This window comes from Pyrus communis, chromosome 9, assembly GCF_041283825.1.
Source record: "Pyrus communis isolate YQ-2024b chromosome 9, ASM4128382v1, whole genome shotgun sequence".
In the NCBI taxonomy this organism is placed as follows: Eukaryota; Viridiplantae; Streptophyta; class Magnoliopsida; order Rosales; family Rosaceae; genus Pyrus; species Pyrus communis.
This window is the reverse complement of record NC_142573.1, coordinates 24,001,662-24,015,575: the sequence shown is the minus strand read 5'-3', so window position 1 is coordinate 24,015,575 and position 13,914 is coordinate 24,001,662. Positions and strand designations below refer to the sequence as shown.

The 13,914-nt window shown below is 36.0% G+C and overlaps 1 protein-coding gene across 1 annotated transcript; it reads left to right on the top strand.

Annotated features, from left to right (window-relative positions):
* The first annotated feature begins 6,252 nt into the window (after positions 1-6,252).
* On the top strand, positions 6,253-8,086 carry LOC137740889 (uncharacterized). The gene is made up of 3 exons (XM_088699621.1): positions 6,253-6,564; positions 7,034-7,262; positions 7,425-8,086. Exons 1-3 carry the CDS (start codon positions 6,337-6,339, stop codon positions 7,853-7,855), a joined length of 888 nt encoding a protein of 295 aa, XP_088555747.1. The 5' UTR covers positions 6,253-6,336; the 3' UTR covers positions 7,856-8,086.
* The last annotated feature ends 5,828 nt before the right edge of the window (positions 8,087-13,914 follow it).

Here is a 13,914-nt window from a genome sequence, read left to right as displayed (position 1 = left end):
TCTTGAGTAACCGTCAGTAACTTGTTTAAATCACTTCTTATCTTGTGCCAGCAGCAGCAGGCTTCCATGGACTATACAGCTTTGTCTTTTCCGGTATCATGGTTCACAATTCAGCATTACGGATCAACTTTCCGGTCACAAAATCAGACGATGACGCCATTGCAGTTTGCGTCCTCGATCGATGCCGTTGTTGGTTGAGTGTGTACCCCAAACCCAAAGCCTTGTGCTGGAAGACATGAAGGTTTGTCTGAATAGTAATGTAGGGTAAATAAAGAGCAGAAAAGGGTAAAAAGGGTATGAAGGGGGAAGAATAGTAAATGATTGGTCCTTACTCAGTTCATGCTTATCATCTAATGATGCTTAAAGTTTGCGGATCCTATGATATGGCCAGTTAAACAAATCTTTAAATTTAATTTAAGGTTCCTTTAAAAATTAGCAAATCATGTACGTATATGTTGTTTGAGTGTTTAAAGATATTTTATTTTATATATTATAATCTCTTTGAACTGCAACTTGATTAGTTGTGTCTTTGATCAAACAAGAGATTCTCTCATATTACCAGTTTATAACATAATAATGTTTATTAGATTATAGTATCTTTTTTTGAACAGGTTACAAAACTTTTTTTTTTGGTAAACGGTTACAAGCCTTTTTCAGACGGATAAGACCATATCTATTGGGGATCTGTTTGTTTTAAAGCAAAAAAATTAGTTCTCTGTCAAAAAGTGCAGAAAGATACTGAAGATATTTTGTTTATTTTATTGTTTTCTATAGCTAAATGGTTAATTAGGCAGGTTGATTTAAACTAATTTATAATGGTCATAGGAAGGCACAATAGACAGGTATCTGTTTATTTTACACATTTTATGTTCTTTTTGTGAAGATAGAAAAATGGTTGTCCCATTTTCTATATTAATCTACATTTTAACAAGGTGATGAAAGTTTATGCTCACTTTTTACTTTTTACCAGCATGAAAGAGAATACATACTCTTAAAACTTAAAGCAAAAAGTTGATCTAATTTGCATAACAAATATTTATTTTCATAATTTGATTGCATTTGAAAAGAAAAGAAATGCAGGAATCAGTCATGTATGAGAAAAGCTCTTTTTTTTTTTAGTATGAGAAGACTTTATATGGGTTATTCATGTGGCTTGACATAATATCGTGCTAGATTAGTATAGTTAAAAGATGTCATGTATTTAAGTTTGGTAATTAGTTTTTCATGTGTTATCTTTTAGTTGAATTTTGTTGTTGCTTAGCATTGCCAATGTCGCATGTTTCTAAGAGTAATCTTGTATAAGAGCATCATAAATGGAGAAATGCAAATTCGAGACGTAAAAATCACATTTACATTTTCAGAATATGTAAACAAGAGTTTTTCACTAATACTAGAGATGTAAATTGGGGTTCCATTTACTTTTCTCTTTTAAGACATGTTTACTTACATGATATGAGATATGAATGAATGATGGATTAAAAGGAAGGGGAATGTAAAGGTAGAGATTAAATGGAATGAGAATGTAAAGGATTAGGCATGAGATACACAACCCCTTATGCTAATGAGATACCTTCATTTTTTTAGGTATCTCATATCCAAAATTTATGGGACCCATTGGTTCCTATTTTCATAGTTAACATGCCCGTAAATGGAGAGGCTCACCTCCTAAAGAAGTAAAAAGGAAAATGAAAATTTACATTTTTCTGTGAACAAGAAATGTAATCCATAAGGACACCTGTGGATGGTTGTGATTTTAGTACTTGGAAGAGATATTTTGCAGACGTGGTTCTGTTTTACACTAAGGAAACTGAGATGAAGGATGCCTTGGCTGATACATGCCAAATGCCATAAAAGATTCTCGAATGCGAAATAAAATATACAGAGAGAGAGAGAGAGAGAGAGAGAGAGAGAGGGTGGATGATCACATCAGTCCTAATCCAGATTCACAGGATTCAAAACCTACCAACAAGATATATTAATATTTTATGTGAACATCAAATTCCTCATTTTATATAATTCTAACTTTATTGCTTTCGTACGCTTTTTCCACTTTGTCCCAACACTTTCTCAATCATTTTCCATTGTTTCGTTTTCTTGAGATAAATTGTGGCCTCCTCGAATTGACTGAAAGCGAAATTCTAGCCTACATTGTGCCTTTGCATCCATCACGTCCGCAAGTGCGAGTAAATATCGGGCATCTGGCATCCATTATTCTATCAAGGTTGGTTTCCTGGTTTACCCCTTAGGTGGACTCGTTATCTACCCAATGACTAATGTGGATCAAATAGCATAACGGAACTGGTAAAATAGATTGAGGATTTAAGTCGAAAGATGAAAAATTCGACATCAAGAAAACTTTTATAAATTTGAACTCTAGTGTTCAATTTGAGCTCATGAACCTGTATGACAAAAAAAAAAAAAAAAAAAAAAAAAAAAAAAGGTATCACGCTGCATGAGGTGTAGGTGCAGTGGTTGAATATTGATGGTTAAATTTACTTATTTATTTTTTTCAAACGATAAAAGATATTATTGTGTTTAAATAGAAATGTTCACAACTTTGGCCAAAACATTAAATAACCATTCTGGAAATGGCGTACCCCATACATCCTATATTACTTTTTTTTTTTTTTTTAAATTATATTTTTTTAAATATTTTTATAGGGAAATTTGTTTGAATTATCATAATTTCACATTCTCTGTTCAATTTTCTATATAAAAAAAAAAAGCCATGCGAGCACATGACTTGTGTTTAAAGTTATTTTGGGTATTTCAATACCTCACTCCTTTTCTAATAAGTTTCATTTGACAAATAATAATAATAATAATAATAATAATAATAAATAAATAAATAAATAAATAAATAAAATTCTGGGGTTTCTTTCAAATACAAAATGGGGGGATAATTTCGGATGATTTGAGGGTTCTCCATTTGAAAAAGGGGAACGGCCTGCACTCTCCTTTTTGTTTTTTGAATTAAAGATAATCGACCACATTTAATTCTCAAAGTTCATCAAGAAGTTTTCAAACAAACACGACATGTTTTCTAACTAGCCAAATTTTGGGGTTTGTAGTAAAGAAAAGTAAAGAACTTGTGAAAAGAATGTCAAAAGTCCTAAATAACCATGAACACAAGTCATGTGCCTCACATATGACTATTTTAGATTGAAAACTTAATAAAGTTAGGCTAAGATGACAAATTAATAATTTTAAAAAGTTAATACGAAAAATCGCTTAAAATTTTTGTTTATATGACATTAAAAAATATGTATAAGTTTAAGTTCATATAACATTTCAAAAAAAAAAAAAAATCCTAATAAATTTTATTAAAATAAAAAATGCTTAGACCCCTTCTAGTATGCCGCTCGACTAACAGGTAGCGGTTTTAAGAACCCGTCATACATGTGAATTAAATATCTAAACACTAGCAATAGTGACTTTCTCATAGTCACCAATATTGAACTGGTTACTTATTGACCAAAAAAGAACTGGTTACTAGGTGGATCCAGTCAACGCTCATTCCCTCATTTGCTTACAAGGAAAATGTGCTTTTGCTACCTTAAGTAGTGACTAAGGGGTCACTAATGCCCCTCGCGTGAGTAGTGAAACAAAATTATATATTTAGGAGGGTGTATTGTGTGTGGAGTTTGATAGACTTTATTTAATTATCAACTTAAGGTGTATCAACATAGAGTTTTATGGAGTCAATAAAAGTCATTCTGTGAAGTCTAGTTTTAGTTATTTGGCTTTCTTTATCAAAAGTTATAAATGCTACCACACATGCTCTTAGTTTGTCTTTGGTTTTTACAACTTTAGTATGAATCCATCTTGTTGGATATTGTGTTTGAATGTTTTGGTCGAAGATAGTTCATCATCACAAAAGGTTTGTGCAACGGAAATACACTTTATGCGATCAATTTTTGTTCGTCGCGCTAATAGTTAAACGTAGTAGTGTCCTACGACCACATTACTGCCGCCACCACCACCCACGACCACTCCTAGCACCTCCATGATGATCATCATGATCGCCAGCTTTACTTTCGTCTTATCTTGCCCATCACCACCACCCCAAACCCCACTCTTCCACCATCCCATCACCATATTAGAAACACACGATTTACAAGAATTTGGAATTAAAAAAATTTTAATGTTCATGAGTTAAGGATTCTTTCGCATGTCTAACAATTTTAGTTGTAACAGAAAAAGTAAAATTACATAAGTGTAGCCCTTGTCTACTCCTAATTGTTTGTTTGTAACAAACAAGTAAAAAAAACTATAATTATTACAAAGGTTGTTCAATTTCTTGTGAACTTTACAAAAAAATCTATCGTTACACTCGTAAAAATTTGTAGAAGTCTATCAATAAATAGTTTCATGGAGTTTTTAGTAGTCAATAAACGCCCATATGTGCCACTTCTTAAACTTTTCAGGTATATAATTTGGTCTGTTAAAATCTGTCTAATGGTTGGTGACGATACAACTGATACTGTGATTTGCTAAAGAAACTTGTACATGCATCCACCTTGCAGGCTTTCAGTTATATATTCGTCCAACAAAATCTGGTCTTTTGAATTGGAACAGGATTTATCTTTTGAATTGGAACAGGATTTATCTGTTATTATTATTATTATTTTTTTGAGGTCCGGATGAAGAAGGAGAAACTTCTTTTGCACCCACTTTTCAAACTTCAGACAATATTGTTCAATCGGTATTAGGAATTGCGAAATGCTTGTATTATGCACACAATACAACCTGTTTACCAAAAGCCTTGACTGCATGAAAATTAATCTTAGTTAAAGAAAAAACAAATTCAATTTTCTGTTACAATGATACCCATTAGATTACTTGACAAGTAAAAGGTTTACAAATTGTTTACCGAGACGCTTGACTGCTGCATGCTCAACATTGCCATGTTGGCATAACAATAGTCATCAACTTCAGGATAGGTCAAAATTGGAGAGCAACTTAGAATAAACTTAATATATTGTTACAATGATGTTTCCATTCAATAACATAATGCCACGTTAATTTTATTGCACATAACATTGTTTTATTGAATCACAATTATTATGACATACTCAATCCATTTAAGTCATTGTTAACTTTAGATCGCTAAGTGATACGTACAATAGAAAGAATTAGAGTTTATGAGTTGAAGTTAGACTAAAAAAATAGACTCAAAAAATCACAAGAGGATCATAAAAGACATACCAACGGGTAGTAGTTTTATGAATCCGGATCCTCGCCAGATCATTTTTGTGAGGATTCTGAAGATCTTTTAATCTTGCATGTTCATTGTACATCGTGCAGTCATTAATTATTTTAAATATTTTTATTTAAAATTAAACACATACAATACTTGACAAAAATTGATCGTATGATGTACGATGAACGAACACAATTCATGAATCCCTCACCAAAATGATTCCCTCACCAAAATGATTGCTCAAATCCCTCCTAAGAAAATAAATAATAAAGAAAGAGAAAGTGGATTGTATAGTTTCACTTTCATAATACGAAAGTAGATGCTACTTTAATTAATTTACTTTTCTACGCTAATTATCCTCGTGCCAATTGCAGCATACTTTTGGGCATATTCGATCAAGCCCAAAGCTTACTAGGACGAAACTAACATGCATGAAACGAGTTAATTGCTCAACATTTTGAATAACTTGTTCAAAATTACGCATAAAGCTATTTCGCATAACGGTTTATGTGGCGTGAAATATCACGGTGAGTCGGTGATTGTAAATTCTTCCAGTCTGTCAATTGGTAAAAGCACTGATCAACTTTCAACCGGATAAGGTTAGCGGCATCATCATCATTAAAAAAATGCCACGTGTACTTTGCACTTCATTGTGCCCGCTCCGCTGCCCAACTGACCGCCGGTCAGATATTTACCTCAGAGCTTCGGAGTGTTGACCAGTACCTCCACAACAATCACGACAAAAACACACTATTATTAAAATTACTAAAAAAATACAAAAATTGCAATATTAGAATATTCGAAAATATTCTAAAGGATAAGTCTCAACTCTCAACGGGCTTTGAAGCTCAAAGCTTACTGTTATTGGTCAACAGCGGACGTGGACCCCAGCTGTCAAAACCCGAGATACACCGAATAGTTGCACCCAACAAGCGTAAGGAGTAAAACGACAAAATCTTCATGTTCGCGGCGTCCTGTTAGTCCACGTCGGACAGGTGGGGCCCAATCCTGCGAACTATAAAATGGACCTCAGATTTCATTTGGGATCCAAACCACTCGTGACCACGTCCATTGGTTTTTGCACCACAACGAAGTGAGAGGAGGAAAAGAGAGGGAGATTCTACAAGTACAATATGGCCGCAGCGATGGTTACAATACCTGTGATTCTCCGGAGTTCCGACGATATGTTTGAATTTCCCGGTACAGGTGTAAGTCTCGGGGACATGGTTCTGGATTTCATCGAGGAAGTCGAGGTGTCGCCGGAGTTTAATACTACCTCTGGCTCCGACGAAGACGACGAGAATTCTTGCAGTGTGGAAGAGAACAAGGCATTTTGGGAAGAACAGGACCAACTTCTGCGGGTAATTTCGCACACATCCCTGTTTAAATCACAAAGAAAATCAAGAAGAAATATTAGGGTCTAATTGCTATATTAAATCACAAAGAAAATCAAGAAATAATTCATGTAATTATATATCAAAGTATTGCATTCACATTAGTAATCAATGTTAAATGAACATGACATAATGTATTAGAAAAACCTGAAAATAAAGTCAATATAAGTGTTGGACACTACGTCCTTAAGACAAGTTTGCATCCTCCTACGATGCTCATGGTTGATCAACGCTTGGGAGTCCCATGATACAACGATCACGTGCTTGTAATATAGCACTCCAAATCGTAAGACTCAATAAACCACGGTTGTGTTGATATAGTCCTTAAGACAAGTCTAAGCACTCATATGATGTGTGAAAATCAGCTTCTAGTTGTTAAATGATTTCGTTAATAAATTTTCAAATATTGACTTTTGTTTTAATTTATGAATTGCAGGCGACATTGTGCAAGAGCAGTAGCGTTGAATCGAAAATTCGACAAGCCACTAAGGAAGCGTTAAGGGAAATCAATTCATCAAGCGAAGAATACTGCGTTTGTGCTAGACCGGTGGCCGGAGGTTGCCGGAAATGTTTGCGTACCGAAGTATGCAAACGGCTAATTGAATCCGGATACAATTGTGTCATTTGCAAGTCTAAGTGGAGAAGTTCAGCAAATGCCCCTGCAGGTACCCTCAAACAATCCAGTATAGCAATTACCTTTCTTTTCTTCGCATCAGGGCACGGACCCAGGATTTTAATGTGGGGTGGGCTGAAACTATACATGCTAATTGATTTTTTTTCCTTAACTATTTACTAAATTAAATATGGTGTTTTTGTTTAATTAATAGGGGAGCATACTTATTTGGAAGTGCTGGACAACAGTTCAAAGAGAGGGGAGATTAGGGTTGCAATTGAGCTAAATTTCGGACCTGAGTTCGAGATGGCAAGAGCTAGCGAAAACTACAACAGATTGATTAGCTGGTTGCCTGAAGTGTTTGTTGGGAAAGCCGAAAGACTACGAGCTTTGATCAAGATTTTGTGCGGCGCAGCCAAGAAATGTATGAAGGAGAAGAAGATGCACTTGGGACCTTGGAGGAAGCACAAGTACATGCAAGCCAAGTGGTTTGGGACGTTGGAGCGGTCAACGCCGGGGTCGTTGCCAGTCGGATTTTCGCACGGGCCGCTGAAGCCGAAGGCCTCGATTTTGGCCTTTGATTTGTTGGAGGTGGCGATGACTGCAGGCTTGCATTGCTCTAGTACTGCAGTTGAAGTTTTGTGAATGATGATGCATGAGGAAACGAAAACAAGTTTTGCACGCGGTTTTGGTGTTATGCCTTTTCTAGGCAATTGTAACACTATGCATGCGTAAAAATGCGAGTGAGTTCATATATATACATATATGTATGCATGAGGTTAATTACTGAGGTTTTTTGCAAAGCGTGGTTCAGTTGAACCCCTTGTTTTACTCAGTTACCCTGCAGTTTAATGAAACTCTTATCTTCATGTCTTACATCCTTTTTATTCCTGGTTCGAGAAAACCACGTTCAATTAAGTACAAGAACACCCCAAGGACCGAGAGAACTTGATTGGATTTTTTCTAACAAAATAGAAACTATTAGCTAAGTTATCATTATATATCAAGCCCATCTAAATATCACAGACCGAGTAATGAGGAATAATATTTTCTCTAGTGAACATCAAAAGTGCACATTAAGTTACACAATAAACAAGAACTGTTTAGATTATTTTTAACTTAACGGAATTTAACCACTTTTGTTTAGATGTGTAATTTAAATGTGCACTTTTGATATGCATTTGAGAAATTTCACATAATAAACAGGCCACAAAAACAACATTAGTAGCAGCTTAAGATAAACAAGGGGAAGCCCAATTCAATATAAACAATCGCTCAAAAATTAAAAAATAATAGTTGAAGAAACCCTAATCCTTATCAAGGAAAAGTAGCCCATCGTCAGCTCGCCCGAAGCAAAAATTAGATCTTCAACTGCTGCGAACGACCGAGCTATCTATATCCAATCACATCCGCAAGAAAGGAACCAAAATCAACACAACAATAGACAGTTGGGAAGTAGACTTGATATTTGTGTCGTGTTTTTCATGTTTGTGTCATTTTTGTAACATATCCGATATTTTAACGGATCATGTCGTGTAATACTTGTTAAAATGAATGAGTAATGTGACCCGACCTAAAGTTGACCCGTTAATATTAACGTGCAATATGACCCCACATGTTACTTGCTAAAAAAAATATGTTTTAAATCAATAAATAAACAAATGAAAATCGTAGTAGAGTGAATATAAATATATATATATATATATATATATATATAATATTCAAATGCTCGTAATAACAAGTTCAACTACTTTTGTAAAGATGTCAACTATGAATTCAGCGTCATAATCCCATAAACCATAGATTTAAGTTTAATTATTGATTGTTGTTTATGTTTAATTTATACTCCATTCTTCTCAACAAATTTCCTTTTTTTATTTTTTTATTTTTTTTACATGACATTTTAGCGGATATGAAAGATGAACGGTTCGAATGGTTCAAACAGTTCGGATCTTTGATCTCACATTCAGATTTTTACGTTAGTCAAAATATTGCTTGGAGTTTATAAAGTATCTAGAAACTGTATAACATTGACTCATATTTCAGTTAACCATAAATATCGGAACGTGATATCAACGATCCAAACTGTCCATTTTTTGCATCTGCTAAATGATCATATTAAAAAAAAAGAAATCTGAAAAACGAAATCTTGTAGAAAGAATACGGCATAAACGACAATTGACGATTAAATATAAGTACAGGGTTTATGGATTATTGTATCGAATTTCAGAGTTGACCCATTTACAAAAGTTGTAAAGTCCAAGTTATAAAACTTGTCATTACGAATGATTGTGTATATATATTTTTATAGTTTTTTTTACACTTTTACAAAAATATTTATGAATTTGTACTAATTTTTGCACTCAAACAAAAAAAAAAAAAAAAAAAAAAAAACTATTGAAAGGAATTGGATTGGAGATTCATGAGAGGAATTTGATTAGAGTTTGGTGATGGTGGCATGGGAAGAGGTTGAAGAAGGGATGACGGTTTGGCGGCCTTGGCTTTTGGTGGATCGAAGAAAGAGAGAGGCGGATGAGTGAACAACCATATTAGGATGTTAACAACTATATTATACAATCAACTTTGAAGGGTTATCCACTGGTCAATTTTCAATACTAATTATCGCCCCAACTCAAGTAAACCAAAATTAAAAAAACCGAAAACCTAATAAAAAAATATTAATCCTTCTAATATATATTTCGACTAATCCTAGCGCAAAGGTAACAGAGATTTCTTAAAATAGGCAAAAAAATCAAAAGAAATTTATTAATATCAACCCTGAAATTTCAGTGACAAAATTGATGTTTCTCTTGGTAGTATCAACCCTGAAATTTTGAATTCCCTCACCTGAAATATAGAGGGCTTTGAAGGCTGCAAACAAAAGCTCCGAATCCGAAAAACATTAGGTAGGCAAATGACAGCGTTAGACTTAACATTGGCCGAAAACAAATGATAGCAGGACAAATGCCTCAAATATTTAGGTGGGCAAATGTCCTTCCAAGCAACAGGTTGCCCCAAAAGAAATTTCTTGCTGCCCTATGGGGAGGCGTTACTAAAGATGAGACAATCATCGGCGAACATGAGAATATTAGAAATTCTAAGCCCAAAGGCGAAGAGAGAATACCCACTTGATTTTTATAGCAAGATGGTAGCTTATACAGATGACGGATTAAAGGCTACATACAAAAGATGAACAACTACGGAGATAGAGGATCTCCCTGACGGATCCCACGAAAAGGACAGAAGACACTGAGTGAAAAAGAGGGTGGTTCCAAACTGCGTGTTTACATTTCTGAGGGTACATATACAGGGATTCGAATTTGGGTTTGATGGTGAATTTGGTTGAGTTAAACCAGGGATCCGATTTGGATTTGATGGTGAATTTGGTAGAGGTGAACCAGGGATTCGATTTTGTAATTGGACTTAGCGGTTGCATCTAGAATATGGTACTAGATTGCCTACGTATCTTTGATTGAATCAAACCGACCTAGTTCGTTGTTTCATAGTGATTTGGTTCTTAGTGAGTGAATGACCCACTAAAGAAAGATTTTATGTTTGGGGCTTTGCAGTTGCATCTAGGATGTGTTACTAGACTGCCAACGTGTCCTTGATGGAATCAAACCGACCTAGTTCGTTCAATTGGTTTTGATATTTTGTGTTGGGTTTGGTGCTGTATGCAGTTTCTGCTTGTGCATTCAATGAACATTTGATGACTTGTGTGGTTTAGGCTCTTGCAGGCAAGGACTTTGTGCCACTTCGACATTAACGAGACTTTGTGCCATTTGAGACTTGACACGGCTTCATGCCATTTGAATTTTGACACGACTTCGGGCCATTTGATCACTTTGGCGTGGAGTGAGTCCAATAATTTGAAATAGGAAGTCCATCAAGCTTTGTGCTTTGAGATGGTTCGTATCCACAATATTTGAAGTGATTTACATCCATGAATTTGGTGTCTTCAACGTTATATAATCCTTTATTTTGAATTGGTTGGACTCAATATGCCTCCATCACGCTTTGAGACGGTTCCCACTTGGCATATTTTTCACCTCAACAGATTTTTTTTTAAAGAAAAAAAAAAAGAAAACTTAAAATAAGAATAAACCTAGAATATAGACTTTAATCAAAAGTGATGGAACTTTAATCTAATGTTGGAAAGTAACACATTTTAATCTAGAAAAGTATATGATTCTAATTTTCTCAATAAAAAAAATTCAAAATATATTAGCCAAATTGTAGGTAAAATAACGATATGTGTATGAAGCCAAAGGGCAATAATCCATATGCAATCTTGCACCAGGTCTTAATTAGGATTACATTTATACAAGGATGGTAATCAAATTTTATGCACGTTGTTTGGGTGGGTGGTGGCGGTGGGTTAGAGGAGACAGGAAGAGAGAGAGATGTTGGGTGGAAAAATCTGGGTGAGGTGACGGTGGGGTGGTAGGGCAACGAAGGGAGAGAGAGACACTCCACAAAGTTAATATGAGATAACTATTTTGTCTACTCAGTCATTTGGAGATGCCCCAAGCTTAGTGCCACCCTCCACAAAGTTAATTGAAACTACTTTGTTGTGTAGAGTTGTTCCATATTCTTTGCTTATTACTTGTAAAACTAGTTTCCAATGGTTTTGTCATACTTATTTCCTTTTATGTGCTCCAAGATGATGGTAGATTATAGATTTTCTAGTGTTTTAATCAAAATGGGATGCCTTTGAATTGTGTCGTTTTTTTCTTATAGAAACTTTTGTTCCTTTTTCCTCTCTTTGGTTCCACATTATTGTTTGGACACCTAAGGAAGAGGTGTCATCATGACTATGATCACGAAGCCTCTTTTTATTTGAACAAGAATCCTTTTGATTGTAAGAAAATATATGTTCAAAGAATTTTGCATCTGCTGATTCTAATATATAATGTTAACATGTATATCAAGAATTGAAAATTTCCCTACAATGAAACTATAAGCAGCACTATTGTTTGCATACCCAATGAATGCACAATGAATAGTTTTAGGTCTAGTTTTGTTCTTCTTGGTAGCTGAACTTGCACTTTTACTAGGCAACCCTACACTATGAGGGTTTTATATGTGGGTTTATGTCCTCTCCTTATTTTATAAGATGACTTGTCGGTTTTCTTATGTGCGATCTTATTCAATATATATGACATTTGCAGTAAGTAAAGCTTCACCCCACAAACTGCAGTGGAGGCCCTGGACTATGGCCTAGTTTGGTACTAAGGTGATTCTAAAAAAAGCTGGTATCAAAAAAAGCTGGGAGCTGTTCTTGTGTTTGGTAAACATTCAGCTTCAACTTTTCTTTCACAGTTTTGGGTGAAAAAAAGCCACTAACAAGAAGCTGCAAAACCCAGCTTTGAAAAACCAACTTTTTTTCACATCTGTTTTACATAAAAGTTTACCAAACACTATAATTGTGACATCCCACATTGCCCAGGGGAGTGATCCTTATATGTATATTCCTATCCTTACCTAGCATGAGGCATTTTGGGAGCTCACTGGCTTCGGGTTCCATGGGAACTCCGAAGTTAAGCGAGTAGCGCGCGAGAACACTCCCAGGATGGGTGACCCATTGTGAAGTTCTCGTGTAAGTTCCCAGAAACAAAACTGTAAGGGCGAGGTTGAGGCCCAAAGCGGACAGTATCGTGCTACGGTGGTGGAGCGGGCCCGGGAAGTGATCCGCCCCGGGCCGGGATGTGACAATTTGGTATCAGAGCCTAACCCTGGCCGTGGTGTGGCGACGAGGACGTCGGGCCCTTAAGGGGGTGGATTGTGACATCCCACATCGCCCAGGGGAGTGATCCTTATATGTATATTCCCATCCCTACCTAGCACGAGGCCTTTTAGGAGCTCACTGGTTTCGGGTTCCATGGGAACTCTGAAGTTAAGCGAGTAGCGCGCGAGAGCACTCCCAAGATGGGTGACCCATTGGGAAGTTCTTGTGTGAGTTCCCAGAAACAAAACTGTGAGGGCGTGGTCGGGGCTCAAAGCGGACAATATCGTGCTACAGTGGTGGAGTGGGTCTGGGAAGTGATCCCGCCCCGGGCCAGGATGTGACAATAATACTGCTTTTTTTCTTTTCAAAAGCACTTTTGCAAAAAAGTTTACCAAACACAAAAAAGTTTGCCAAACACTCTGCTGCTTTATTTCACAGCTGCTTATTCTCACAGCACAGCTGATGCAGCTTTTTTTCAAAGCATAGTAATACCAAACCAGCCCTATGTAACATGGAATTAATCATACCCTTGAACGTTCTATTTTACTCTCCATAGTCCATTATTTTAGTCACTTCGTAAAAGGAACTTGATAAACTTTTGATGTAGAGCAATGTGGGACAATGAAATAGAATGTAATTTCTATTAAAAAAACAAAAACAAAGCTTCCAATAGTAGTCACCCTAATCAAGTAGAAGAATATCCTTAAGCTTACGACATGGGTGACAAGAGTTGAACAAAAAAGGGTCTCAATTCCACCATGACCTTAAATCGCAAGATTGCACGTAAAAGCAACAAACTGGATAAGCATGCGTCTTAATCGTGGCACCTAAGGCCATCTCCAACTGAAGGGTCTAGAGGGCCTGAGGGCTGAAAATGGCTCGAAAACCATCTCCAACCGAGGGCTAGGCCAAAGGCTTGTCGGCCCCACATGACAAAAAAAGGCCTAAGGGCCAACTGGCTGGCCCAACCCAACCG

Bases quoted from the DNA above. Each gene is read 5' to 3' on its own strand.
- LOC137740889 (XM_088699621.1), top strand. From the start codon at position 6,337: ATGGCCGCAGCGATGGTTACAATACCTGTGATTCTCCGGAGTTCCGAC. The intron at 6,565-7,033 runs GTAATTTCGCAC...TATGAATTGCAG, and splicing joins AACAGGACCAACTTCTGCGG to GCGACATTGTGCAAGAGCAG. The intron at 7,263-7,424 runs GTACCCTCAAAC...TTTAATTAATAG, and splicing joins TTCAGCAAATGCCCCTGCAG to GGGAGCATACTTATTTGGAA.